The sequence below is a fragment of the Camelus ferus genome, chromosome 29 (genome assembly GCF_009834535.1).
Source record: "Camelus ferus isolate YT-003-E chromosome 29, BCGSAC_Cfer_1.0, whole genome shotgun sequence".
NCBI classification, from domain to species: Eukaryota; Metazoa; Chordata; class Mammalia; order Artiodactyla; family Camelidae; genus Camelus; species Camelus ferus.
Window position 1 is genome coordinate 18,710,005 of NC_045724.1, and position 25,645 is coordinate 18,735,649.

Sequence of the window (25,645 nt, forward strand, 5' to 3'; positions counted from 1 at the left end):
ACAATAACATTCCACAGAATGTATAAAATCTGTATCAGTAGCTTGGGTTTGGTTTCAGTGCTTCTTTAGAACACAATGAAAATACTTACTGGTTGTAAAGCTCTGGATGCCTAACTAAGTTCTGAATGAATTCATTCAGTCCTGCTCTTCTTTGCTTAATAAAATCTGTTAAGAGAGACGATGCTATTAGGATTACTTATATCAGACTATGTAATTATGACCAGTACAGCTATAGAAGAACAGACAAGCATAAGACAGTGAATTTAGATTAAGAAGCTATTTCTTAATTCATGTTTCTTGATATACACTAAGGAATAAATACTTACAAATACGTATTTTTAAATCTATAAATACGATGATTGCAAAATTAAAATAAAGCAGATAACATATTTCCCCAAAAGAAAACTCTCCCACAAAATGCCTATTTTAGGTTCTGAACAGACTCAGTGCAAAACTTGGAGAGACACTTTGCTTTGTCCAATTCCTCATGTACTACTCGGTAATGAATAAAAATGAACACAATGACACAGGTGACTGAAAAACCATACCAACTAAACAAACAAACAAACACCCAAGAAATACTGAAATCCTTGCAACTGGGAATGGTGAGTAACTGGTTGAGTATTACCAACTCCATTGCTAAAAGTAGGTTTTTATTTTGTATAAACCTATTTCTCTTCAATTAGCAAAGATTAAAATTGGAAAATTAAAGTGGTTTCTATATAGGCTGTTGAAGGCAAGGATCATGCCTTTATTTAGCTCTTAGCTTAGTCTTGGAAGGTACTTAACTGATGTTTGTGAATGAATAAATAAAATACAAATGATTATACATTCTAGCATTCACAGTCTCCAAATTTCATATGGCCCATCCCTTATTTAACTCAAATTGTTTTTGTTACTTTATAATTTTATTTTTCAGTAATAAAGATAATCTTGTTTTTTCAAAGCTACCAAAAAGAAGTAGTTTATATATTAACTCCAAGATCCTATCAACAAAAGGTTTGATATTAAACTATTTACAGTATACAAAGTATAGCTATTGCAGGGTGGGGAGTCTAGCTCAGTGGCAGAGTGCACATTTGGCATGCACAAGGTCCTGGGTTCAATCCCCAGTGCCTCTGTTAAAGGGGGGGAAACACCAACAAACAACAACAGAAGAAACATATAACTACTAAAAAAAAAGCAAAAAAAAGAATGTATAGCTATCTCTGTGTGTAGGCTACAGAAAGATATTTAAATTCAAAGTGAAATTTTAACTTTGAAAAGTATAGGTAGAAATAATCTTTAAAATACACCTCAAGCATGTAAAATTTATCTTACAGAGGTTGGTAACCATCAGAATAAAGAAGTGGGGGGAGGAAAAAAGAAAATGACATGCATGGACTTAAAAGCTGCAGCATAAGAACTCAGAAAGATGTTCGGGAAAACTCTACATGGTAGCTGTCAAACATGAGGTTAAGTTAAAACAGCAACTTCTTTCTTCATGTTCTAACTTTCTCATCTTTGGCCAATGAAAGCCCCATCAATTGGGCTCCTGTGTCCTCTCAATAAAACCTCAGTATTCTTGGACAGCATCTTTGCTTTCAGACAGGATGTCCTAGAACCATCTTGTACATTTCTTGCCCAGGATCTGGAACTGCCATTTTTCCATGGAACTCTGGTTCCTTTGAGGGGAAAATGGTATTTAGAGATTACAAGCTAGACGCTAAGGACATTCTCGGCTACTTTTTTTTTTTTTTTTTTTTTACTGTTTTCAGGCATTTCCAAGGGAGAGAGCTGGGAAATACGTATTGAGAAAAAGATAAACAAATCATAATTTCATACCGTATTTCCAAATCAAGTTTAAAATTGTAAGATTTTTTACTTAAAATCTTTGGTTTTATATTTGTATCTCTTTCCCCTTCTGCTTAAAATCTTGGTTCTCATGACATTAACACAATTTGAAAATGACCCTGTATTAACAATAAGACTGTTGAATGCAGAGTATAATTCCTTTGTGCATTTTTTTTTGCCCTCAGCATCTGTCCCATGAAGAAAATACAGCTGAAACTCTGTTTTAAAGTCATTTAAAATAATTATTCTCCATGTGTCACCACAAATCAGAATACAGTTAGCTTTTTCTTCAACTTTCAATTGTTAGAGACTGCTATATTATTGCATTTTATGTTTATTTTTAAATTGTTTAAAGTATGCACAAGGTTCCAAAGTGAAAGCTATAAACAAGATTCATCCAAGGATGTCTAACATCTACTTCTGTTAACCAGGAATGCTGGTGATCACTCCACAGTCGTGCACAAAGAGCTTTTCTGTTTTTTGTACAGCTGCATCGTATTCCAATACTGGAAGGATATTTTAGCTGTTTCCAGTTTCTGCTATTAAAAACAGTGTCACAATAAACAATCTTACACATACATCATTTCATATGCAGCTTCTCTTTGGAACAGATCCCTAGAAATGTGATTACTTGGTCAAAGTGAATTGCATATATAGTGTAGCTAAAAACTACCAAATTTCATATGGTTTGCACCACTTTGCATTCCCACCAGCAAAATATGAGAATTTCTGCTTCCCCAAAGCCTAATCAAATGAGCATCTTACCAATCTTTGCATCTTTGGTTTGCTGAGTATGACTTAGATTTGATCTCCCCAATGAAACGCTTTCCAGAATCGATGACATACAGTCTACTTCACTGTTTCCAAGTATATACAATATGCTCAGGACTGATTTCAAAATATCCTTCAATAAAGATCAGTTTTTACTATCAAGTATTTGATCCACCAAAACATAAATACCACAGGGTATTGTGTGGTATTTTGCCTTTAGCAATGAAGTAGCAATGTTGCAGGTCTTTATTTCTTCGCCTTCTTCCCTAGATAAAAGGATTCTGACTTTAGGGTTTCACTAAGGGCCCCACAGATCTCCAAGCCAACTTCAGAGGCCTCATATTAATCACTAATGTGTAGTGTGAGTCCTCTTAAATGTCCTTCTGCCACTTCAAATTAATTAATTCTCTCATCCACCCAGGCCTGACACTTCAGTTACCTGAGTCTCTTCTCTCTACGTCTACTCTCCCTAAGCAATCACCAAGATTTCTCGCAGGTTTTTCATTAAAATATTTCCTACCTCAATTTTTAGCCCCACTTCCACCCCATTCTCATTATCTGACTCGAGAACTACTGGCACATTCCCTTAACCAGTCTCCCAGCCTCTAACCTGTCTCCTCTCTGCTCTGCAACTATACATTACATACCGTTGGTTTCACACCATGTCTCCACTTCACGCAAGTAACTCTAAGGGCCACGTGTTGCCCATCAGGATGCTTTTCTACCTGTGCCCTACAGACTTCACTGCTGCACCAACAAAGCAGCTCCATGTTTCTCTGTTCTACACATGACATTTTCTGCAAAAGATCTTATTAGGAAAAAAGGGTTCTGCAGCTAAGTACAAAAGCCACTAGCTTACAGAATCAATCTGTGGAATGTATAATCTGGCTTTACTGTGCCGATTCAATCTTTATTAATAGACTCATGTATTCGAGTAATATTTACTGAGAATCTAATATTTACTAGGCACTGTAAGTAAATAAAACAGATAAAGTACCCACCTTCGGAAAATCTACAGCCAGGTAAGACAAACTGGCAATGACAGCAAATGTGCTAAATTCTCCCAAGAGAAAAAAATTCCACATAAATACGGGAAGTGAAAAAAAAAACAAACAACAAAAACCAGGGGAAATGAGAACCCTCGCCAATCCTGAGGTTCAGAAAGTGTAAAAGAATAGTTTCCAGTTGAGAGGGCTACAGGGGATTCCGGCAGCCTCGGGGGGAAAATTCACTTTTAATTAAAGAATGTGAAAAACATGAAAAAGCTGGAGGATAAAGGATTTTGGTCATCATGGGCAGAGCTGCACAGGGCACAGTGAGGAGGTCTGGAAGGGAAAGCGATGGCATGAGGTTAGGCTGCAGAGAGGAAGAAGCACAGTCAAGATAAGCCATTTTAGACCTTCCATCCTGAGCAGCAACCAGGAAAGCAGACATGGAAAGAATCGAAGGTTTGATGGATTACAAGCCTACAAGCAAATCAGCTGAGGAGGTGAGATGATGTAGAAGGAAGGAACCCTATAGCTTGTCATGATCCCCCTGTAGCACTGAATTTCTGGTGGAGAGAGACTTCTGTCTCTCCTTAAGTAGCCATTTATGTACTGGGCTGATTTCTTGGATTCTAGCTAAAAAAAAAAAAAAGTTTGAAGTTGAGGCTTCAGACATACATACAGCCTCCAGATTTCTGAGATCCTGTGTCATCAGGCTCCCCAAGGTGAACAATAGGATATTATCTTAGCATCCCACTCAAGGGCCTGCAGGGTGCCGTCCATGTACAAAGTGTACACTCAGTCAGTGTTTCTGGATAGAAAAAAACTGTCCTTCACTGTTAGAAAAGTACTGCACATTATCCTTAATGATCAATAAATTTATCTGAAGCCAGACTGTTTGCATTTAACTTCCAAATCTGATGTTTACTAGCTGTATATGACCCTGGGCAAATTAATTAACCTGTGCCTCAGTTTCCTTATCTACAAAATAGTGATGATGTTAACAGTACCCACCTTGAAGGGCTGTGGTGAGGACTGAATGAATTAAAACATATAAAGTGTTAAGAGTATGAGGTCAATTAGCTTTGTAAAGTCCTGTACTACTGCACAGTGCAATGAATACATGATAACTACCTCTTCAACCTTCAACCATCACTTATGGTCACTCTAAGAAGTTACTGCTTACCTGGATCAAAATTATCACCAAATATTCTCTTGGCAGGAATCTTCAGGGCCATAGCAGGAAATTGTTTTCTCAACTAGAATTGAAAAAAATAACATTATATGAAACTTAATTTTATAAGTCTTCTAGTTACTCATGTATCAAAACAATATACAATTTGATTTTCAAAAAAAATCCATCATAAGACCAACTTTTAGGTATATCATGATGACATGTACACTATTAAGTTATACCAATAAAATACCATTAGTCTGACTAATCATATTTTGCCCCAATAAAACACTTTAGTATCTCTATGACTGGATAACCAAGGTCCTCTGTGTTTCAGTTTTCTTATCTCAAAGCGGAGATAACCTTAGCACTTACAGACTTATTGTGAGGCTTAAAGAAAATCATTTACATTAAGTGCTTAGACTGGAACCTGGGGTGTCAGTTTTGAATACATGTTACTCACTGTTTATTACCTCAGGAGAAGATGTGATCTTTGTGTTCTCTCTAAATGAACAGACTGACAACTGTTTCCTAAACTGATGAATTTTGTCTTCAATACCCTCTGTTCTACCCTTCCTCCTATTAATATTCTAACACATTTGTTTATCAGATTTGCTTATCCAAGGAGAAAGAACACTTGGTCCTGAAGAAATTAAATTTGGGGCAGTAAAGTCATAAAAGCAGGTTAATGCTTATTTTTATTATAAGCTTGATGTCAGAAACCACACACTGTATATATATACATATATACACATACATATACATATATATATATCTAAATACCCAATAATAGGAAATACACGGAATAGGAGAGTATATTAATCACTCGACATCATAAGAATGCTGTCAGCAAAATTCATACTAAAAAATCTGTAGACAAATGACTCTGGTTTTTCAATAAAAAATTGTAAAGAAAAGAAAAGGCGGGTGAAGGGGGAAACTTAGTGATTAAAAGACCCTTTTCATAGGCCCTTTGCCTGGCAAAGCAATAAAGCTGTTCTTTTCTACCCTCTCCCCTTCCCCACAAAAAAAAGACCCTTCATAGACTTATCAACCAGTTACATATAAACACATATAACATATGTTATAATCATACAAACATTGACTGAGTATTTGGCATTAAGACATTATTGTTAATTATTTTTAGATGTGATCATGATATTCTGTGTGTGTTTTTAAAGAATCTTTATCTTTTTAGAGGTGTGTACTGAAATATCTACATATGGAAAGATACAACATCTGAAATTTGCTCCAAAGTAGGGACAGAGATGAAACAAGAATGGCTGTGTATGGGTAATGGTTGAAGGTAGATGGTCCACTACGTTATTTTCTCTATTCATACTAGTCTCCTTACTTCTGTATGTGTTCAACAAGTTCTGTAAGAAAGCTTCCAAATGCAAACTACAGTCATAAAAACACATTTAAACTGATAGTTAACATGATTGGAAATTTTACTTTTTATCTTTTCTTTCATTCTAAGAGGAGCACAGGGAAAGACTCTTGTGTTTTCAATCTTGGGAAATCCAGCCCAGGTTTAACCGCACTTTGTAGTTTCAAAGAATACAACCAATACCATCCCGCTGCCCCTCACCACAGGAGGCAGAATTGGAAGGAGTTACAGAAAAGGCGAGAGGAGGACACAGAAAATGGGAAAATAAGAAAAAGGTGAAAAAAGGAAGAGAAACAGAGGAAAAAGGAGAGAGACAGATGATACAGACTCAACTACACATTAGGGAAAATTTTCTGCTAAAAGCTTAAGACGGGTTGTTAGATGGGAAGAGAGAATTATTGTGAAGATGGTGGGAGGAGAGCCGCAAGCAAACCTCCCTACTTTACCTTTATACTTAGAGGACACTCAAATATTAACACCCCACCTAACTAATCACCAGCTATTTAAGTCATGAAATCACTGTCAGGATGCTAAGCTTTTCACTGGTGTAGATCTCCACAGTGTTTAGGTGACATCCCCTACACTTCGCCCTCTTATAAATAGTTCTACAAAAGGAAATGCATTTAAAAGGTAAATCTAACCTATATAATATTTTGGCTATTATACAGAAATACAGAAACCAATCTCAAATTTTTAGTTACTAGCAGTTCACTGAACAAAATTTGTTCTCTCTAAGTTCACATAAACTATCTGTGTGCATCCATACATGTATAAGTTATGTTACCAACATGTTATTTTTATCTGAGTATAATCCCGGTATCCTAATTGGTACAGAGTTGTGTAAGTCTTTTAAAAAAAAATTGTGTTCATGTAAATAATTAGGGTGAGCTAATAATTCAATCATCACCTAGTCCAACATAAATCATTTTTTTAGTCACTGAAAAATTACAAAAGACATTGTCATGTATAAACTTATTGGCTATTATTTTATTTCAAAAGCATGGCAATCAAAAAGACTGTGTCAATACCCTTTGATTAAGCAATATTTAAAACTACATATAGTAAGTTTAGTTGCAAATGCATTAAAGAAAAACTAAAACTAGAAAAGAACACAGTAAAATATTAGTTCTCTCTGAATAGCAACATTATAGGTAAATTTTAAGTTTAATCTAGTTTTACTTTCCTCTATATTCCAGATTTTCTAGACTATATATTAATTCTACATACAAAAAGATTGTCATTTTTAAAAACTGCAGTATTATTTTAAAAATTCAATTTCAATTAGCAAAGCATTTAAACATTATTTGGAACAGATACAAATACAGTGAAATGCTAAATGGAGCTGAATCAGAAGCCTAACTTTCATGACTTAAGAAAACACAGGAAGTTAGGCAGCTAGACAACAACTAATTCACTCTGGCCCATTTAGGGAACAATTTCTCTCCTAACTGAGACAGCTTAACCTCCCCCACATTTAAAGTATTTTACAAATGATAACCCAGGGACATATACCTATCTAACCCAATTTTTTTAAATCAAGAGATAGGGTTGAGAAAATGGAAAAAATTACCTTCTTAAACATGAAAGTTTTTTTTTTTTTTCTGGAGGATGCCCAGTAAGTCACCATTTTTAAAATAACACAAGGAGATTTTTATTTATTCTTAGAGCAGGAGAAATTTAAATTTGGGGTTTGAGGCCCAACTGCTTTCTTTCCTTAACTGGAGCAAAGCTCAGAACCCAAAGCGGTCTCTATAGTCTGAGGTCTCTAATGACCTCCTCGGGCAGCGCTCTCCAGACTCCTTGCATATGTGTGACCTGGAAGGCAACGCTCTCCACGAACTCTGGTCCCTGTGTAGGACCTGGACTGATGTGTTACAATGACCATGGGGCTCTAGCTTCTTCCTGGAGAAACTATTCGCAACTGTAAACACTGGGTTAAAGTAATATTTAATATCTGAATTATGAATATATAACACAGATTTTAGTTATTTAAATAACTAATGATCTATTAGGTAACTGTCAGACTTTTGAAAGTCAATATTCATTTCAGTTGTGTTAGCTACTTAAAATCTAGAACCTTAGACTAATTTCTAACCGAGAATGAAACTATGGAAGGAGAGTAGGCTTATGACAGACTTTCAGACCTAAAGCTAATAGCTGGGCAATTTTAACCAGAAAGAGCATAATGATTAAGTTGTTAGAAAGGTAGATAGAAAGGACTTTTTCTGATTATTCTATGACAAAAAATGTATTTTAAGTGGTACATCTAGTTTTCATTACTTCAATAGTTTATTTGGAACTTCTCAACAGTCCTCTCTTCACTCATTTTGGTAAGAATTACAAAATTAGGATGCTTTTGAAAAATCTCTTACCCTTTTCTGCTTGTTTGACATATATATATATAAATACTACTTAATTATGAAATAAATCTCTCCCATTTTCTAGTTTTCTCAGGTGTTTTGTTTTAAATAAAAATCTTGTAGACGGTCACTTACAGTATTGTAAAGCTTGTCAAACTCTGCATATCTCCTGAAGACAAACCACTCACTCCTGCCCACTGAGACCAGAACTTTATAAACCTGTGGAAATAAAAAAAATAACAGAATAAAATCTGATCGCAAAAAAAACCCATTAGCTATTTACATACGCAAATAACCTGTTTTCATACTCATGAAACTGTTATTAGACATTAAGGTTTATATATGATTCTCCAAGATACATGAGCATACCAACTGAAATACTTCTTTTATCTTGTTGAAAGGTGCCTTATTTTTAACATGTTATGAAATAGTTTCATAATTTTCAGAGAATAACATAGTGTAAGCCCATGTATTATTTAGATCATCTGAATTCTAACATTTTGCGATTCTTGTTTCGGATTTTCTTCCCCAAGAATATAAAAGTATAGTTTCAGCTGATACCAGTCTGCTCTCCTCTTCCCCAGCAGTGACCACTACCCTAACATGACAAAGTATTTTCAAACGTGACGTCTGGCACATAGTAAACAATTACTAGTTCTCCTCCTTTCAGGGCATCTTCTACACAGGATTTTTTTAAACTAAGAATTTATCCTCAGATTCCCTACTTCCATCTTACACGTGTTTAATATTTTCACATATACACATAATTTCACACAACCATAGTCAACAACCCCATGAAGTAAGCAGAATAGGTATTACAACCCCCACTATACATATAAGGAAATGATGGCCCCAAAAGTGAAGTAACCTGGCCAAGTTCACAGACTTGTGAGACTAAAATCTAAATCATCTAACCCTCCATACACCAGAACAGGTATCAAATCCACAGTTATAATATAAAATTAACTCTCATAATCTATCCCACAGATACTCTCAGAATATAATTCAACAACATGTCAATGTAGAGAAAATGGTTTGGGACCCCACAGATCTTTTATCATTTCTAAAGAGAAAAATAACAAGAATCCAGGTATCTGAGGACAGGCTCACTGACGTACGGGTTGGGATATCAATCTCACTATTTTACAGAGCACATGGGAGGAAAGAGATACGAGTTGCTTTGGGGTTTACAATTGTCCACAGTCTGTTAGGTAACAGTAAACCAGCCTTATTTTAGAAGATGGGCATACGGATATAGATAAACCATCCTTTCCCATGAAAGACTGGAAAGCCACACTCACAAGTTCATAGATAGATAACACTGTGCGGAAAGCATCTCCCCAGTACTGCATGTGATTATAATGTATGAATTCCATAGTACTGCTTAAGATACATCACATGCACAGGCCCAAAGCAAGAGGGCCCCCAGAATGTGAAGCCGTATCCCCCTGGGAGAGAGGGGATAAGGTCTCTCTTGGAAGGTGAGGCAAAGTCACTGTATCAGTCACCGGGATAAGTGATGAATCACTGAGGCTGAGAGAGAAAGAGCATCCAGGCACCCAATGTGAGCGCCAGGGGCAACATGGCCTTCTGGTGCTAACCAAGAGGGCACTGAGTTGTCTTAAAGGAAGAAGCTATCGGATGTTAAGATGTCAGAACTGTTTGTAAGATGACATTGCTCACGTGGGAGAGAGCGCAGAAGCGGAGGATAAAGAACCTGGTCAGGGAGCCCGCGAAGTGGAGGCTCGTGTCTGAGACTAGAGCGGGGAGTCATCTCATACAGCACTCGGGGCAGAGGGGCCGGGAAGCAGGACTCCTACCCATGGATCAGAAACGTAGGTTTATGTGATTAGGGGCTTCTTGCACAAACAGCACTGTTTGTGCTGATTTCCTGGTAGGATAAGGTGGCTTCCCCTGGATACTCAAGGACAGTCAAGACTACAGCCCACACCCAGGTTCCTGGCCGAGGCAGCTCTGTGGCAGCTCTACTTACAGGAACTGAGATAAAGCCGTGTGGAGCTGTTAATTGGCAGTATGACTGATCAACAAGGGCTTCCAAAGTACGTTCTAATAAAGCACTAATAGGCAAAAACAAAAACTCTTCAAATAAAAAAAAAAAATCACCTCTCTTGCAAAAAAAAAAAAAAGCACAAGATGTCATAGAAACAGTACAATAATAATAGTACAATAAATCTCACTAAGTTTTTATTTTAAAAATATTTCCTTATTGCCTGTCTTGCCCCACCAGAATGTAAGTTCCTTGAGAGCAAGGGCGATCATTCCTGCTACCCACTGTACCCTAGTGCCTAGAATGGCACCTGGAATAACACAGAAATTCACTGGCAACTTGTTGAGTGGACAAATGAAAGTGTAATTTAGACTTCGTTTAAGTCAAGACATCCTAGAACGCAGTGCATTTCTCTGTAAGAAATCTCACTGGACAGAGCCACATAAAAGACCCAAGAGAACTAGACTATAAAAATATTACTGAATAGTAATGACATTTCTCTTTCTGTTTCCAAGCATAAAGAGAGGCACGCTGAAGGGGGGCAGGGTCTGTGCTGGGCAGGGTGGTCTGTCTGTGCTAACGAGAATCCAGTTTCCGGAGGACTGAGGACCGTACTGCGGTGATCAACAGCTAACCCATGAATCTACTACCACTCATCAATCAGCATCAACTCGACAAATCCTTACTGAACATCCATCTCTGTTCTGGGTATTAGTGAGGGAACTTCTTACTTCAAAGAACAACGACAGGGAAAGCACACATAAATAAACCCAAACCATGTCAGGTGGTGACAACTGCTAATAAAAAACTAAATAGGGTAAGCGGGACAGAGTGTGAAAGGGGCAGGGTGGGTGTGAAGGTGCTGTTTTACACATGGTGGTCAGAAAAAGCCTCCAGCAAGGCAACATCTGAGGATCTGAAGGAAAGAACAAGGCGGTCTGGCCCTGGAGCCTTAGAGAACTCAGGGGACGGCTCTGGGAACAACTGTGTAAGAGTGTAAGGCCTCCTTGATCCTTTCCCAGAAGACATGGAAATACCTCTGCCATGAAAACTGAAAGGACATCTGAGGGAACCCCTACCTACATTTGCCATATATGAACTTCCATCCAACTTGGCAGGTTATGCCCTTGAAGGAGAGAATGGCTCACAGGTAAAAATGAGCACAAAAGGAAGGAAGGAAAACTTCACATGCTCCACTGTTTTATCCAAGCTATACTAACCTCTTGTTTACCATCTGTGTGATGTTTCTAAAACTGGCTTATACAAACGTGGAATAAATGCTGAAGACATGGCTGCAACATCTGAGGAGAGGCAAATGGCCAGACACACACTGTAAGGTGTGTTTATTAAGGAACAGAGAACAGAAGACAGAAGGGCTGTTTCTAGCTCCTTGTCCGGGACTCCGGGAGAAAACCACCATTGGGGGGCCCCACCCCACCTAGTTAAGGAGGCAGGGTGGAGTGGTCAAAGGGTCTGGTTGAACTCCTCAGTGTTCCTCAACTCCCATGTGACATGGACTCGGAACTGAAAGTCACTTGTCCTGAGACTCAACTGGCAGGGTCCAGTGACCCCCTGGTCAGAACCCAGGGTAGACCACTTGAGTCAGGGGCAGGTGACAGGTGTGCAGAGCCTCAGCGGGCCCTATAAGCCATCAAGAACCAAGGGGAGGCTGAGTCAGCAGTGAGTCACTGCCATGTCAGCCAAGCCAACAAAGAATAGATCACAAATCAGTTCATCAACTGCAGATGCCAGCGATGGATGCCAACAAAATGCCCAGGGCTGGATCAGGTCAACCACAGCTGGACGTCTGCCAGACCCACCACTCTGCACCTGGAATGGCAAAGATTGAGATGATAACAAGAATGTCAGGCCTTCGCCAGACTACCCGGAGGTCAGTCATCAACTGAACAAACACTGAAAGGGGATACCTCTCCTCCCATAAACCATGATGTCAAGTGGGAGAAGGAGCGTGTGTTCAAATAAGAGAAAGAGAGTAGAATGAAGACAGACTGGACATTTTTACTCAAAAGCTCAAGTTTTAGCTCAAACTAAGTGTTAAACAAAATTGGGTTAAATGAATTTCTTCATACTACTCAGGGGGTAGGGCCTTACAAGGAAGACTAGATCAGTTATAAAGGACACTTTTTCAGGGAGGGGAGGACAAGACTACTGGAATTAAATACAGTATGTCTCATTACACTTACACTAATTAGAAAAGTGAATATTCTCCAATAACAGTCACTGATACACTGATTCAGCCAAATATTCCTTGTGCTTATTCTTTATAAAGTCCTACAGTAGATACCATGGCGACAAAAAGTAAAATTAGAAATGGGCTTTGCCTTTATGGTGGAAAAAAGAGACAAAATACTGGGTTAAATATTTTAAAAATTGAAATAGAAAATGACAAATGTCTTAAGAAGGATACTGTGGAAATTCAAGACAATGGTTCTTCACATGGGATCGATGACTTCCAGAGTCCGCTGACCCCCGAGAGGTGTATGTGTCACAGAACCACGTGTATACACAACTTCTGGTGAGAGGGTCTATCAGATACTTTCACGAGCTTCTCCAAAGGGATAGGTAACCAGACAAAAATCTGCGCTGGACAGGAAACTGTATTCCACTACAGTACACAGGGATGTACCATTAGAAAGATAAGTAAAATCTGGATGTGCAGAAATACGAGGGAGGACGTTCCAGGTTAAGGAAGAACAGCGGCAGAAATGGAAATATTCTCTATGTTCAGTTTTGTCCCGTGTGCTTTACGTTACATACTTACAGTAAACCTCTTCTTTTTCTCTCTGTGTTCATCAGAGCTGGGAATGCTGACACTTGGGCAGCTTTCCTTGTAGTCCATGGTATAATCCCTTTGGGTTTATTGCCTCAAAAGGACACCAAAAAGTGAGTCCGAAGGAACAGTCAGCAGAGGACAAACACAATTAGCTAATCCAAAACATAAAACCTCTTGAGGTAATGTTCAAATTCCATCATGCAACCTTAACCAACAGAAAAAAAAAAAAAAAAGAACTGATTAGCAGAGTAATTTTAAAATACCATGATGTGTCACTCCTTGTTCACAGGACCCATTCTATGCTTATTCTGGCAGGAATTTACTTTTGATCAAGTCTCGGCCCAGGTTAGAGATACGATTTCGATTATGTCCCAATCAGTAGCTAAACCACAATCAAACATTTGCACCCCGTCTACCTTCCTTACGACTTAGAAATGCCAGAAGCTCAACACCATGGTTCATGTGGACTAATGGCCAACTCTCACCTAAAAGGACTCTGGTTAGATGGATGCAGAGCAGGGTTTTTCAAAGTGTAGTTTTCAGGCTTTGAGCATCAAGACGAAGCTTGCTTCAGATTAGGATCCTGTCTAGTAGGTATTTATTTATCCTCATTTTACAAATGATGCAACTGAGATGCCAAGAGGTTAAATGATTTGAACCCAGATTCCCTGGCTCCAGTGTCCTGATTCTTACCCAATGAGCTACGCTGCATTTTAACAACTGTGGGTAACTCTTATGCACTGGACTTCTGGTCAAATATAATACAGTAGATCTTCATACAGAACAAATACAATTATTTTAATATCACCATCCTTCCCAGGGACAAAGGACTCAAGATATCACACTGATGTCACCTCTGCTACACACAGCAGCCAATACTCTCCACGGACACCAAATACCTTTTAAAGGGTTAGTCTGCCAGTTTCCCCTGGTGATTATTTTCAGGAAATAACTCTGAGAGATCTAATAATTGTAAATAAATTATATTCAAGTAATGATTTCAAATATCTATTAGCAGACATTGAATAATCAGGTATAACAAGATTTAACTGATTACAAGGGTGTTTCCTTTGAGATGATTCAAAGCCTACTTTGTTGGATTTGCTGCTGGAAATGCAGTCAGTAAGGATTTATATGCAGTTGAATTAGTTGTTAGAAAACATGGCCTCCTCCTAAGCTCAGGGTGCAGCATTTGTTATAAGTTAAAGCACCCTAAAATCCCACAAAAGCAGCATCTTCAGCCCCAGTAGATCAGGATGCCATCTGACAAGAGCCTTGCCCTCCAGCTCTTCTGCTAAAGAATCACAGTAAGTGGGAAACAACCTAAATGTCCATCAACAGATGACTGGATAAAGATGCTGTGGTACATTAATACAATGGAATATTATTCAGCTATGAAAAATAAAATAATACCACCTGCAGCAACATAGAATAGACCTAGAGATCATCATTCTAAGTGAAGTAAGCCAGAAAGAGAAAGAAAAATACCATATGATATCACTCAAATACAGAATCCAAAAAAAGAAAAAGAAAAAAGAAGACACTAATGAACTTATCTATAGAACAGAAATAGACTCACAGACATAGTAAACAAATCTATGGTTACCGGGGGAACAGGGGGTAGGAAGGGATAAACAGGGAGTTTGAGATTTGCAAATACTAATTACTATATATAAAATAGATTAAAAAACAGATTTCTTTTGTATAGCTCAGGGAACTATATTCAATATCTTACAGTAACCTATAATGAAAAAGAATATGAAAACGAATATATGTATGTATACGTATGACTGAAACATTATGCTGTACACCAGAAATTGACACAATGTAAATGACTATACTTCAACTAAAAAAAAATCACAGCAAGTGGGATCCACAGCTCTTCTAAGGCAGATGAGACCTGTCCAGGAGCCTCCGGGCCCCCACCAGCCCATCCTTCTCCATCTTCAGCAGAAACGGCGACAGGATGAAGGTTATAATGCTGCACTATCCACACCTGTCCCTTGTGAATGTGGGGCCCAGGGGTGGCAGGTCCTGCTGGTGCCGTATTATGTACGAGCTTGAAAGCCTACTGTGCCTTACTGTGCATGGCCCACGGGAGCAGAACTACAGGGCAACATCACACCTCAGGCCTTCCGTTTGGAAGAGACAATAAGATATGACATTAAGTGGCATCAGGTACAGACGAGGGAGAAAGAGCTGGGGGGGCAGGATAAGTGGTTCAGACAAATTGCCCAGGGGACAGCTAAGCCTGCGTGTATAGCAGGCAGTTCAGTGTAGGAGCCCAGCACTCAAGGTGCACCCTCCAATCGGGGACAGAGATCCCAGTCTGGCCATAGTGCTAAATAGTCTCCATTCGCCCTTCCAGACCCACCAGCACTCTTCACCTGCCACAGGCCCAGAAGGCTGACCTCTACAGAACTCACAGTGAGGCCGCCTGCCTCCTGCCCTTGCCCCCTGCTTCTGCTTGAGAAGCAAGATGCTAAGGTGTTTATTTCGCCAGCTCCCTTTCTAACAGGCAGCGGTTCCTCTACCTAAGCCCACAGTTCCCACGAGGTGACCCCTCTCTCACAGCTACAGTTTAAGGCCTGGGAGCAGTAATGGCTTCCAAACACTGTTAGCAGAAGGGGTGCTTCACCATGCCCTGCTGCTTCTCTGACCTCTGCCCACACAGCTTAGCAAATAGCCCCTTTGCTCGAGTCCCTTCAATTACTCGAGTGTGTCATGTGACTGATGCAGTAATTGCTACCAAGAATAACATCAGGAAACAGACCCTCAAAAACGGGATGCAAGCTTTGTTGAAGACCCTGATTACCCTTCTGCGGAGGGAGGGGATGTGAAACTGATAATCTGACACACAGTGGTATCAAGGTCACTCAAACTTCCTTTCACAGGATGAAGTATAGGCAGTGAGCAAGGTGCTGTTAAGTCCCAGTAGATGATGAAAACGCTGATTTGAATTACTGTGATGTGGTCTGTGGCTGCTCCTGGTTGTCTTTGAGAATGTGTGCAAACAACACATGGAAAGCTATGAATTTCCAAATAGAAAGGTGGAAAATCTATGGCTATTATAAAGGGGTCCTTTTTCTCTAGCAGCTGCTAAACTGACAGGAGTAAAGATCAAAGCCACGGTTGGGTGATAAGGGCTGCAGAATCAATTAAACATGCAACCCTGCAAAGTCTCATATGCTAACATGAGGGCAAGAACTGGGAAGGCCAATAATCCTAAATCACAGATGGAGGCACTTGGGCAGAAACCAATGACGCTAAGAATGCTGAACATCTCTGCTGAAAGCAGCGACCTAGAGCCCTGAGGAGACCCAGCCTCCTAACCCCCTTCCCACAAAACCCTTACAAGTTGTGTCACAAGGGGACGATAATTCTCTTCACCACCTACTTCCATCACCCCTCATTGCCTCCTAATGGGAATCAGATGCCAAAGAGCCCAGAGAGAAGTTCAAAGCCTTCTCTGGGAGGAGGCTGCCTTTATACCAAAACATTTGCAGACTTTCAACAATTTTACCAGGAGTCTGAGGAGCGTATATGGGAGTACATTCACAGGATGTCAGACCAAGGAGGACTAAATACAAGATTCCGGTGGCCAGACAGACAGCCACAAGTGTATCCCATCAATCTTTCTCCAGACCTGACCCAAGAGGTACCTGCAGCCATCCACCTGGGTGACTGTCCACTGGGGAAAGAGGCGTGTGTAATCCTTCCACAGGCTACTGAACACCAGCTCTGAAATGACGCTAATCCCTGGAGACATAAAATGTGGTCCACCAGGCAGAGTGCCCATCTCATTCCACAGAGAAGGCGAGAGGTGAAGTCAACCCTGGTATCTCACGTGGGCCCAGTGGGACCACAGGCCTGCCCTGCGGTTATTTCTGGCCAACAGCACTGGTCAAGGGGGAGCTGGCAACCTGGTAAAGACAGGACTACTTAGGACTTGGATCCTGAGGGAATGAAGGTTCAGGGCCCCCACCAGTGAACACCTCGGACCAGCCAAGGTGCTGGAGAAGGTAAGGGGAACATAAAATAAGTGCTAGAAGGAAAAAGGTATGATTACCAACTTGAGGCCAGAGGACTAGCTCCAGGGGCAGAGACTACAGCAGCTTCGTTTTACTGCAGTTTTTTTCTCTGTTTCCTTACCTGAGGAACGCTGCTAGGGTTCTGAAGGGGAGCACAAATGAACTGCATGCAGTGACCAGAGCACTTGTGTTTCCCCTGAGCTAGGAACGTGACTTTTATGCCTGAAGCATGAATGAACACTGAGGGGCAGAAAGACCAACACTGTGCTGGGTAAGCCTCTGTGACTTTTCAGTTCCATCTCCACCCTGCTCCACGCCCCAGGATGCTGGCCTCCACAGCCTGCGCCCCACAGGCCCCTCCTTGCTCTCCAGCTGCTGCTGAATGTCACCCAGAGGCACTGACAGGACCTGGGGTGGGAAGAAAGGGGTCAGGACACTGTTTCCTCACCCTGCTCCCTCCTGGGCATGCTGCAGTTTGGCAGTTGCTGCGTTTCTCTCTCTAAGGCCAAAGCTCCTGTCAGGAGATCCTTTCTCCTATGACCACAATTCTTACAGGGGTGAAATGCTACAACTCTCTACCTCGAGTCCCTGAGCAAGCTTAAACTAGTTTCCTAATCTAGAAAACAAAGCTAGCAACACCTACTTCATATGGTTGCTTTAAGGATTCGAGGTATGTGTGAAAGACTTAGCACTGTATAAGTAGTCAATAAACTGGATCTAACGTGTAACAATCTGTTTCAAATTAGTTTTTATCCTTCATTCAACAAACAGTTAAGCTTTCATTATGCATTAAGCAAAAGAAAGACAAAGAGAAAATGCTACCTGCAAGGAACTTATCTAATGGGGCAGAATGATAAGCAATACAGAAATTTCAATAGTTGGCTAAGTATGATGTTAGATGTACGCACGGTACACTCGGAGAGCACAGAAAAGGGACACAGACTGTCATGTATTCTCAGCCTCACTAAAAATAAAGCCAGGCAGTTATGGGATCAGACGTTTGAAAGAGATCACACTTACTTGCCTCAGTTTTCTCTGGAAAAAGAAGCTAGAATCATTGGTTGGAAGTGAATATGTTGCTGTGAAGACAAACGTAGAAAGATTAAATCACTTGCCCAAGCCCATATCCGGCAAATAAGCAACAGAGCTAGGATTCAAATTCAAATCTATTTGACTCCAAAATCTCTGTGTACTTGTTTGCTATACCACACTGTCTCTCCTTAAGATTTTCCTTTCCTTCAAGCTAAATCAAACCGGCAACCTAACAATATTTAATATTTAGTGACTAATAAGCAAGATAATAAGCTAGACTGTACTTTACATGTGTTAATCTGATTGCTCCTCACAAAAGCCCCACTGAAAGGAAACCAAGGAGAAACAGAAGCGTAAAAAGATGAAGTAACCAGCTCCAGGCGGTGGAGTCAGGATTTGGACCAGGAGTGGTCTCACTTTAGGACCTGATCCATTACATCACGATGCCCCTGCAACATATATATGCTCTAAAGAGTCCTCTGGGAAGCAATGCAGAAGGTTTATAGACTTGTTTTTAACTGGTTAGAAGTAAAGTTATGAAAAAGCAACCCTGCTATTACTGTAAATTTAATGTATATTTATTCTGTAAAACTGAAGCAATTAAAATTCTGCAAAATCATCCAATGGCCGGGCAGCCTAATGAAACAGAATGAGAAGAGGACTGACATAAGAATCCCACACTAAGAAAGAACAGAACAAAAAGCTATGTGTTCACGTGGGGATAAAAGTTGGAACTTTTGGGGTGGTTCAGAGGTATGGAGGGCTTTTCAAAGAGGAACAGGAACAGAATCTGCCTTCACTCTGCTAGAAGAGTCACAAGATAGCCTGGAAGATTGGTTCCCAGGAGCAGCTGGCTTGCCTAGGGGTAGGTCACATGGTTCTAAGGAGACTGAGTTCAGATACTAACACAGAACGAAAGAACTAACCTTAACACCCAGCTAGTGAATTAACTCAGACAAGTCCAACAAAACAAAAAGAACTGTGTCAGATGAGAACAGAACTTTCAGAAGCCAGCCAGATCTTAGGAGTAACAATGCTTTGCAAAAATAATGTAACAGCAAGTAAATATTATATTTATTATATAGTAGTTCTCAACAGGGAACATTTGGCAATGCCTGGAGACACTTTTGGTTGTCACATCTTGAGGGGTAGCTAATGGCTACATGTCAAGAATGATGCTAAGCATCCGACAACGCACAGGTCAGCCCCTACAACAGACAATTATCTGGCCCCAAATGGCAATTCTGTTGAGGCTGAGAAACTAATATTTATTGAGTACTAACGCCAGGCACTGTTCTAAGCACTCACATCTAACCCATCACTTAGTCCTTACAGCAACCCAAGAATTAAGTGTCATCATTCGCATTTTACAGATGAAGAAACCTAGGCTACCAGGTCCACATCCTCACACAGCTTCGGGTGGCAGCACTGTGATGTGAACGCAGTCTGGTGTGCACACACCACCTCTCAATTTCCTATGGTCCTGGCTGCATACACCCCCTTCTCCTAAATCACCTCTGGAGAAACAAAAGCCAGAGACAAGGGAGTCCCACGTGTCCATTAGCAATTGGGTTACAGAAAGAAAGCCATGCACAGGAAAAGCAGCTTTCACCTCTGCCACCAGGAGGGGTCAGGTCTGTGCAGCACTGTGTCAGGAGTGGCCCATCTGTTGAAAGCATCACACGTCAACATCTAACAGAGCTTGGTACAGAGTGGACTTGGAGTGTTGGTCCCAGCACTAGGACCATCAGGGGCTAAATTATGAAATAAAAAGAACACAGAAAGGAAAGCCTTCACAGGATATGCTTCTTAAAAACATTAATAGACTTTTTGTTTAATTTGTTTAATTTGGGGCCTGGAAAAAGGAGAAATATGGATAAAGCTCCATGATAGAAAACTGTCCAAATTCATGCCATATTTAACATTTTTGATAAATATTGCTTAAAATAGATGGATATTAGTTAAGGCTTTTTTTTCCCCCTTAAAAAGCATTTTTCCCTTTATCACTGTGCCCACTTTTTGTCCACTGTATGCAATTACTGTCCTGGATCTTGTCCATCTTTGTTTCAGACAGCCAAAAAATAAATTAAAATGTTTATAAGAAAACCAAAAGATTCTTCTGCTTTTACCTCTAAAATATAAGCAGAGAGGTTCTTAACTCCATTTCCTTCACCATCATGAAGACTGTTTGGGATTGACTAGTGAACCCTACCCAAATTACAAGGTAGATACATTCATAACTATCAGTATCCACTCAACTATTAAAGCACAGAGGGGTCAGTGATTCACACTAAAGCACACAGGGAAATTAAGGACAATCCTGCTCCAAGAAGGAGTAGGTCTGGAAGAGCTATAGGTTTTCTTCAGCCGAGGTGACAGGACTGGATGCTGTGTGTTTAGAAAAAAGGGTCCAAAGGAGGGAGGTGACAGAGAGTCAAGGAAGAGACAAAAGAAAATCCGTGCACAGACCTTGGGCATAGCAGGGGGACTGGTGTGGGAACTGGTCTGGGAACTGGGGGCTGACCAAGAGAACAAGGACAAAAACTAGGGGTGGAGGGTGGGGGCAGGAATTATTCCCGAGAAGGGCACAAGCCAAGTGGGTAGGTTTTACTTTAAACTACATTAAAGGCATCTTCCTAGACTATTCCTACCCCAAGCTAACTGGTTAATTTACTGAATGTTTACTGGAAAAGAACATTATCTGTATCTGTTATTTCCGCCTCACAGTGCTAGCTCCAAACACATCCAAAATGTGTTTCAACAGAAACAAAGCACATCTCTGTCACATCTGTAAATTAAGTTCATTGCAGAAAAGACGAAAAATCTAACAGGATCTGCCAATGGAAGATAAATAGTAACTTCCCTGCAAGTAACACATGATGAACCAATTACAACTTTTCCTGTTTTCCTTCCTTACTAATATATCCTTCCTCTCATTCCCATCCTCCCATGCCCCGACTTCTCTCTCATTCTGTAACCATAAAGCAGTCCTAGTTTTTTCCTAGATTTATCATAGCTCTTGAGACACTGTCCATTTATCCTGATTCTTTATAAAGTGATATAAGAATCAGAAATAAATGTGTGCAAAATATCTAATGTTGGGACGCAATACAGAATAGTCTGCACCCAACAATTTGATAGGAGTGTTCCAGAACCTGAACAACAGTTACATGAGTCTACTGGTTTTCTGAAACTGGTTGCATTTTATTAAAGACATTTAAGGAAGAGGCTGGGTGAAGATGTGGAAGTAACTGCAGACGGTCCTTTGTTCTCCAATACTAAAATCAAAACTGCCAGGAGAAGGAGGAAGGCCTTAAACTTACCTCAACTAACATGTCCCACTGTTGGTTCCAGAACTAAGAGGGCAGGGGTACTATCTGCAGCAGCAAGACTCTGCTCTTCCTTCTCGGCCTCACAAAGTCACCACCTTGAGGTCCCCATCGCCAGAACCCCTGCCCTATTTCCAGTGTTCCTAGGCTTTTCCACTTGGGAGGCACACTCCCACACAGAACACTTCCAAGGATGATTGCTGGGGGACTGTGATCAGCAGCAGAGAAATGGTGGATGGATGGTGACACGAGGCAAGAGAAAAGTGAAGGTGGGAGTCACATGGGATCAGCAGTGGAAAAATGCTGCTGGGCCTAAAAAGCCAAGGGTAAAAGCTGGTTCCAGCAGGGAGGTTGGGAGGCACACTCCCGGCCCCCCAAATAAGAACACAACCCCCGAACAAAACCCTATCCCCAAAACCCCTACAAAGACAACAATTACCATCACATGTCATAGTCTCCTGGGGGAATCTCCAACCTAGTATCTCTGCTCCGTTCTAACCCCCTTCCAATCCATTCTTCCACCCGCAGACAGCAATTTTTTAACCACTGTAAATCTGACAATTTCATTCCTCTGCTTAAGCTCTTTCCGTCGCTTCCCAATACCCTCAGAATAAAATCCAAACTCTGAATTACTGCCAACAGCCTGCAAGCACCCACGTGGCCTAACCTCTTGCCTTTCCTACCTCACCAGCTGCACCCCACCAGGGCCCCTCGCCCCTTTAGTCACTAGACTCCAGTTCGAACAGCCCTTTCCCAATTCTCACATTCACTGGGCACTTTCCCAGCTCCAGTCTCTTGCCCCCATGTCCTCTCTGCCTGGATGGAATGCTTTCCCCTCAGCCCTTTCACACTGAGGCCTTGGTTTAAAGGCCACTTCCTCCAACAAGCCTTCCTGACCACCCTAACTAAAGGGGCCCTTCCCCAAATTGGTCTTCTGTAGTCATCCTGGTGTTTCCACTTTAGCATTTATTACCATTTAAGGTTGCAGTGGCTTGTTTATTGAAAACCTCCCTGATTGTAGGGTAGAAACTGTGACTCCTTTACTGCCAGGCACTTAGTAAGTCTCAAAAGACATTTGTTAATTCAATTTATTCTTTCAACAAACAGGTGGAAAGAGATGCTTAGAAATTCCAACTGCCAAAGAATGCAAGTGAGATCTTCAAAGCAGCCACTGCCTCATCATTCCTTCATCCATCTCCAGAATCACTTCTCCCTCTTTACCAGATCAATCCTGCTAGTATACATACGAATATGCTATAATATCTTCATAAAATTCTCCCTAAAAATAAAGATTTATGTACTTGACAGATACTTACAAAGTGCTTACCATGTACTGCAGAGATGTAATTAGTCTATGCCCCAATTTTATTATTTGCATGAATGATCCTATCTGATGACACCCTTAAATAAGGTGTTTTACAAGCAAGAACTCAAGGTAAACACAGATGCGTATACAGTATGATAAAGGAAACTAACTCTACTTCAAAGCAAATATTTGTTTTCAAGATTCCTCTTCTGACAGTAGAACTACACTGCTTAGCATGTTAGAAGAAATTCCCCAAAGGACAAAACTTACAACCAATTACAAATGTAGAGTACAACTTAAATATAAGCTGAAGTACGTTAGCTTTAAATCCTGACCTTACATGAGCTGCTGTTAGTAAAGATAATAGGCAAAATTTTGCCTTAAAGTTTTAACATTTCAAAAATTAGGACATATGATATAAATATACACATATTTTTTTTCCCTACCAACACTTCCCTGTCAATAGAAACTGCAGCTTCATCCCAGGAAAGAAAAAATAAATTTAGATGAAACTTGTAAGAAAATAAGTTAGGCTAATGGGTGCCCTAGAAAGGGAAAACCCCAGCTGAGGTTTGGGAGGCAAGAGGGAAGGAAAGAGAGAATTAAACTGCAGAAATGTCTACACAAGTTGTGAGAACAAGTTTTAATCTATTCGAAAAAGCCACAAGAAAAATAAAAGCTGTTCAGTCAATTGGGGTATGTTCAACGGTATGTTTATAATAAAATGAAGCAAAATATATTAAACCAAATGCTGATACAAGACAATAAAACTGAAAGGTTCAACAACAGACAAATTCAAGTATCATGTATCTATCACCTTTCTCTAAAGAACTCAAAGTTTCTGGCATATATCTTCTCCATATATCCAGAAAATAAACGACAAAAGAGGTATGAACATTTTATTAAACAATGAAGGAATGATGGTAAACTACTTTCCGCAGATGAGGAGGAAGAGAAAGTTCAATCCTACCCAGCTCAGAAAACAAATCAGGGAGACCGTGCTTCTCTGTGCCTAGAGATGCAAAAACAAAATAAAGCTTAGGAAAAATTCCCCACAAGAAAACCCAAAGCAACAGATGTGCCCCGTAGAGTCTGTCTTGTCCTGACAGTTTTCTGAGCGAGTTCGTGTATTTTTCTGGTCAAATTCTGCCTGTCCATCCACGTGGGTATTGGCTATGTTGCTCTCCCTACACCAACTCCCTTCTAAAAATCCAGACCCTGATATCTCCACTAGAATCTTTTAATTCAGTACTGAATTTCCCCCTGCCTTCTTCCAGAAGTGTCCATATTGTAGAAATGATGGTTGAGGCTCAATATTTAATGATTTAAAGACCTCTTAAAGAGAACTTTGAGTTCACTTTTATTAAAAAAAAAAACAGATAAGTAGGTATGTATCTTATTTTTCCTTAAAAAAGTAACTGGAATTTGTATGTGCATGCTTCTTGTCCTCTGGGAGCTTATATGCAGCAAAAAAAAAAAAAAAAAAAAAAAAAAAGACAAATGCCCAAAGAACTACAAATCAAAATAGATAGTGATAAATTCTTTAAAGGCATGAAAAGTCAGTAGAATTCAGAGGAAGGGAAAACCAGTCTGATCTCAACTTATCTGGGGGTAATGATGACATGTGAGAGAGGTTTTGAAGGCTGGGCACTCAAAACAAAAAGGGCAGCAACAAGTCCTCAGTACAAACAGGGGACATGCATTAGTCCAATTTGTCCAGCTTCCTGCCCACTTAGGGGAAAAGACTCACTGATAGAAACAGAAACAGAAACTGTCATGAAGCAACACTCACCTTGGGATTTTATAAGGCATTACCATTAAAGCCCTATTTTATCTTCATATTTACAAGCATGAGTTGGAAATTACTTTTCTTATATACAGGAGACAGAGGCTGGAAAAGTGGATTTGAGATTTTGTTGCAGAGAACTCTGAATGCCAGGCTTCTTGCTCTGTATTTCACTCTGCAGAAGAGGATGTGAAGGCATTTAAAAAGGGAACTGGAAGCGCTGTAGGTGTGGAGGACGAAATGAAATGGAGGAGGGCTCGAAGAAATAGAGACTTGGCAACAATAGGAACGGCAGGCTTGCAAAAATCTGACAGGAGAAATAAGTCAGTAGCTAATTATTTGCATGCAGAGTGCCAGGTAGAAGGAGGAATCAACAGTGCCTCAGGGTTTTACAAGTGGGTAACAGGAGAAATAACTAGAAGAGGGAGGAGAGGAGAGAGCAGAGCAAAATGAATTGTGAACTGGCTTAAGTAATTACTAGCCCCAGTTGGAAGTGTCTGCATCAGGTCCACACATGACACTCCCTGGTGCCAGGCATGGTTTCCAGGCACTTAAGACACAGCAGTGACTGCAACTGGCAAGCACCCCTGCCCTCATGGAACTTATCCTCTAGTGGCAGACAGAGATAATAGACAAGTAAGTAAATAGATAAATATATATTACAGAAAGAGTCAGGTTGTATGGAATTTTAAATAGGAGGGTCTGACTAAGATAGTAACATCTGAACAAATACCTAGAAGTGAGGAAGTGAACTCTGCAAGGAGCCAGGGAAGAGCCAGCAACTATCAGACCAAAATCTCCAAATAATTTCACTCCATGATGCTTCTGAAGTTAGCAGCAACTGC

At 40.2% G+C, this 25,645-nt stretch overlaps 2 protein-coding genes across 8 annotated transcripts in view; both read right to left on the reverse strand.

The window, feature by feature from the left end:
• LOC102511863 (serine/threonine-protein kinase Sgk3) overlaps positions 1-25,645 on the reverse strand; it is a 117,691-nt gene that overhangs the window by 26,363 nt on the left and 65,683 nt on the right. For 5 of the 7 annotated variants that reach the window (XM_032470110.1, XM_006193742.2, XM_032470111.1 and 2 more), the window contains exons 2-5: positions 13,305-13,521; positions 8,650-8,733; positions 4,777-4,849; positions 90-165 (exon numbers count right to left, since the gene is read on the reverse strand). In XM_032470110.1, coding sequence (XP_032326001.1) covers positions 90-165; positions 4,777-4,849; positions 8,650-8,733; positions 13,305-13,382 — 311 coding nt within the window. In that variant the 5' untranslated portion in view covers positions 13,383-13,521. Of the gene's footprint in view, positions 1-89; positions 166-4,776; positions 4,850-8,649; positions 8,734-13,304; positions 13,522-18,367; positions 18,387-25,645 lie in introns of those variants that run through there. The other 2 variants (XM_014566894.2, XM_014566897.2) reach the window with 2 other exon arrangements.
• LOC116660503 (translation initiation factor IF-2-like) overlaps positions 18,436-25,645 on the reverse strand; it is a 46,792-nt gene continuing 39,582 nt past the window's right edge. The window contains exon 3 of the mRNA XM_032470114.1: positions 18,436-20,133. The gene's annotated coding sequence lies outside the window, so the exon portion shown is untranslated. The remainder of the gene's footprint in view (positions 20,134-25,645) is intronic.